Here is a 4,575-nt window from a genome sequence, read left to right as displayed (position 1 = left end):
ATATATATATAATATAAAATTATTTTATGAAATATTTATTTGAAAGACAAATAAAAAATTCAATTCATAATAATTATTTTTCAGATATAAATATTGGCGCGAGTGTTAATTACCGTTGAGTGTTAATTGAGTTTTCGCGAGTGTGTGATTTCAAGGAAATCTGAGAGGACGAGGAGGCTTAGGAGGCATCGGACAACGGCGGAATATCAGATGAGGTGAGTATTTCATACATTATTTCAATTATTTGTGTGTGTTACCTGTAGAAAAAAAAAATCTTTAATTCCTGTAATTTTTAATCATCTATTGTGATGATTTGTATTAAAAATAAAAAAATTTTCAAAATTTTTTAATTCATACTTAAGAAATTGAATGTAAATTTTTTTGGGAAAGTTACATAATTATTTTATGAAATGGTTATTTGAAAGGCAAATAACTTTTTGGATACGAATTATTTTGGATCCAAATATAATTTAGATTTTATATTTATGTATTACAGATATTTCTGTTGTTGCGCATCGTATCGGTGAGTCACGAATAATTTTTCATTTAATTCGAGATAATCTGTAAATATTACAGATAGATGTGATATTTCATAGATTCATCACCTTGAAATGGGCTGGGATTTGTTAACGTAAATATTTAAGCCTAGAATAATCGCCTATCGAAGCAGTTGTACCAGACTGCTCAAACTGTATTAATAACAAATGAATTGATATGCATCTAAATGTAATTATGGACTTACGCTAATTATGAAAATTTTATGCGATGATCAATCAAGTATTAGAAAATTATTATTATTTCAAATATTTTTGGATTTTTTCTTGATTCAAGTTGATCTTCAGAATATAAAAAGTTTTAAAAGTTATAAAAAGTATCGTATAATAATGATACATTGAAAGAAAAGATTGGTTGTTGCAGCTAAGTGGTAAAATATGGCATAGCATTTTTAATTGGCTGCAATTTTAGTCAATTTTTGGTTGAAGCAGCCAATGTTTAGTCTATTCGCAATATTAACATAAGATTTTGATAGGCTAACGCAATCCAAAATTGGCTGCTACCTCGTATTAAAAATGCTGTGCCATATTCAGCCAATCTTTTCTTTCAGTATATTATTATATAATAGGATATTTCTCTCTCTCTCTCTCTCTCTCTCTCGTACATGTCTCACGAATTTTTATTTGAATCAGGCTTTAAATATATGAATTGTATTACGATAAAACAATTATATATGAAGAAGAAGGAAGTTGTTTCTTTTTATTATTCTGCGAAAATTTTTCTTACCTCATGTACAACTGTGTCCTCGGGAACCGGTGCTCCATCTGAAACAAAGAACAGGTCTTTGTGAGAAAGATTGCATCTACTCTATTGCATTATTGGTAGGATTATGTGCGACATATGTACAACATGGTTAAATTACGGGTATATATTTACGACCGATATTTACGACCTAGTTATGCATCGTGGGCAAAGAGTGAGATATTTCTCGAGAGAAAAACACGCTGCCAAGAAATATGTAGAAGCGACTAGTCGATATCGAGAAACTCGATAAAATACACGATTTATTAATTGCATCTATTAATGATCGCTTTCGATAAAAGCGTGAATAGATCATCGCCCGCATGCAGCAATTATATGTTGTCGTTTATTATATGTAATCGCGATTTCCAAGATGCTTCGTGGAATATCTTGAGAATGCCATATCGATTTATTATATTGGTAGAAAGACACCATATAGTAGAATATGTACATACAATATAAATCGAGTATTTACGCTTTCATTTCTTAGGGAATTAAGAAGTATCTGAATTTTATGCAACCGACGTTCATTTTTTTTTACATAAGCCGCTTTATTTAACGATGTTTGAATTATAGTGCAATGCTTTTTTAAATTATTTCTATGTCATACAAACATAGTAATCGCAGTCTCCTTAAAATTATACGTTTTATTATCGTAATGGGAAAGGGATATTCTATGGAATATAAATTGTGGAATTATTTTGTCCCTGAAACCAGCTATTTTTGTTCTTGAAATAAATTCGATTATATTAATTGATTTTTATAATCGTAATCTTTTTGTTAACCTTTAAATATTAAATTACGCTCCTTTTGCAGATTATCGGTCGCGTATAAATAAAATTTATTTAAAAATATATGTTATGTAAAAGATAAGAAAAAAGATTCCGCGTAGTTCCGATCGAGCATCTAGTCGATCTATTATTAATTAATCCGCGGACATCGGACTTTCTTAATTAGTTTGTATCTTACCGACAGACGATCTTACCGTTTCTTTTATCCTCAACACAAGAGAAAGCCAATTACGTCGATGACAAGTCGACGCTTATCGAGGGTTTAGTGCGTCTCCAGAGATCCTTGTGCAGAGCGTGTATAAAGTTAAGACTCTCATTCCCTCGACTCTGCTTGTCAATCTGAGACACATGGCACCAGGTTGACAACGCTTCCGACATTCTCGTCTCTTTTTTATTGTCACAAATCTCGTGAGCGCACTGACCACGGACAGTTAATGTTATGAGTGAATTATACCAGAAGTAATCGTTTTTAATGAGATATATATATATATATATATACGATATTTACGTAATACGACTAAGCAACGACTGCAATAAGAAAATCACCCGCAACGCATTTCTGATTAGTTCTGTGAATACGCATATTTATTCTCGCGGTGACTGACTCGATCTTTTCATATTTTATTTTTTTTCCAAAGCACTGTCTCGATTTATCCAGTCGCTCATTCGCTATGAAGGCTATGCGATTTTCGGATCGCATCGAAAGGAACTAGCTCAATGGACTTGTTAAATCACGGTCTGTCGACGGTATTTCACCACGCCAATTATGGCTCGCCGCAATGTAATGAGGCACCAACCAGCAATTTGTTGGTGTGATTCCGCAGGATTCTCGTAATTTATCGTGCCGCGTATCGTGATTAGGAATCACGGACCTTGACCACTTTCCGTTTTGATCGTAAAGAGAGATATAGCACTTTTGATACGTATAAAAAAAGAGAAATTTTTAACCGAATATTGTTAAAAATTATTTTATATAGCAGTAACATAATTTCAAAATAGACTGAAATTTATAAAAGAAGTTTAATTAAAGTTTGACTTATTAATAAAACGATTAATAAAACTTCTATGATATTTATATTGAATAATGTGGAAATAAAAATATCATAATTCACGTTTAAATAAATATTAATAATATTCGTTTAGATAATAATTTCTAATTTAATATTTATTAATAATATTTGTTTAGTGCAGGAAATATAATTACTCGATATAAAGTTTGTATGTATTTTTTTGTAATTGTTCATTAAATATAACAAAATTATTGATTGTAAAATTTGCAAAATTAGCAGGAACAATTGAAAGTAATTGACATAATATTCGTCAAACGGAAGTATAAAAATATGTTTCTAAGCAATAGAGCAGATATAAAATTTACTCTGGTACGCATCGGTTCTTTCAAATTAGACTGAGCATGAAAATGTCAATTAATCGCTAATATACTATACATTCACACTTGATTTCGTTTACTACATTTATTTTCGTAGAAAAAATGCATTGAGCTCAGCGAGGAAACGTTGCATGATGACACGGCAATCGGTCTTCCTTAAATACGCATGACTTACTTTCTAATGACGAACCGCGAGCGCTTTCTGCATAATAGAACAATCAAGTCCGGGTGACGAAAGATACGCAGGCTCCGTGTTTCGTATGTAATGCGATTCTTGAGTAATAGTTCAAGCTGCTGATTGTTACTTTCGACAATGCCGCTGCGAGTTGTTGGATCCGAGAATTAATATTGTGCATTTTAATATGTGCATTTTAAATAAAATATATCGTGTATTTTATCTATAGATATATTTTGTTACGAGCGTTATGGAGTTGCTATTCATCGCTTGCAATCATGTATTAATAGATTCATTTATGTTCTAATAGAAACTCATTCACTATAATATAATATTTCTTTTACTTACTAATTATATATCGTTCCCTTATTTAAAAAGTGACACAACTAAAAATGTAGTTTTTTAAATTATTATTATGAATAAAGTTAAGTAAAGACTGCTTTATCAAAAATAAACTAACCGTCTGGTGAATTGCAATTGTGTTGTTCTTAAATTTTCAAAGAGACTATAATTTATACTTTCTGCAAGAGTGACAGTTTTTAAGTTGTCTCATTTTTATGAATAAAAAAAAGAGTCTTCTATAGAAAATATTTAGAATTAGATAAAACAATTTTTTATTATCAAAGAAGAATTTTGAATTTAATCATTGAGTTTTAATTAATGAAGATTGGTATTTTGAACCGTGTCACATTTAATGAATTATTTCAGATTTGTTAATTATTTATTAATAAATTAATTTGTTAATAATAAAGTAATAATAATTTTGTAGACTATCAAAATCATCATAATTCAAATAGAATGCAAGTTCTTTTTGAGTGAAATGAAAATGACATTTGATCATCTTTTTAAAGAATATATTCTTTTGTTATTTAATTAGTCAATAATTTTGCGTGAAAAGTTTTTTCTTTTTATAAAAAACTTAATTT

General features: G+C 29.8%; 1 protein-coding gene across 1 annotated transcript in view; it reads right to left on the bottom strand.

Annotated features, from left to right (window-relative positions):
• Window positions 1-4,575, bottom strand: part of LOC108694838 — a 61,888-nt gene that overhangs the window by 9,071 nt on the left and 48,242 nt on the right. The window contains exon 3 of the mRNA XM_018204518.1: window positions 1,282-1,319. Coding sequence (XP_018060007.1) covers window positions 1,282-1,319 — 38 coding nt within the window. The remainder of the gene's footprint in view (window positions 1-1,281; window positions 1,320-4,575) is intronic.

This window comes from Atta colombica, unplaced genomic scaffold, assembly GCF_001594045.1.
Source record: "Atta colombica isolate Treedump-2 unplaced genomic scaffold, Acol1.0 scaffold125, whole genome shotgun sequence".
NCBI lineage: Eukaryota > Metazoa > Arthropoda > Insecta > Hymenoptera > Formicidae > Atta > Atta colombica.
Note: the sequence above shows the minus strand (reverse complement) of the source record. Positions and strands in the feature narration are given on the sequence as shown.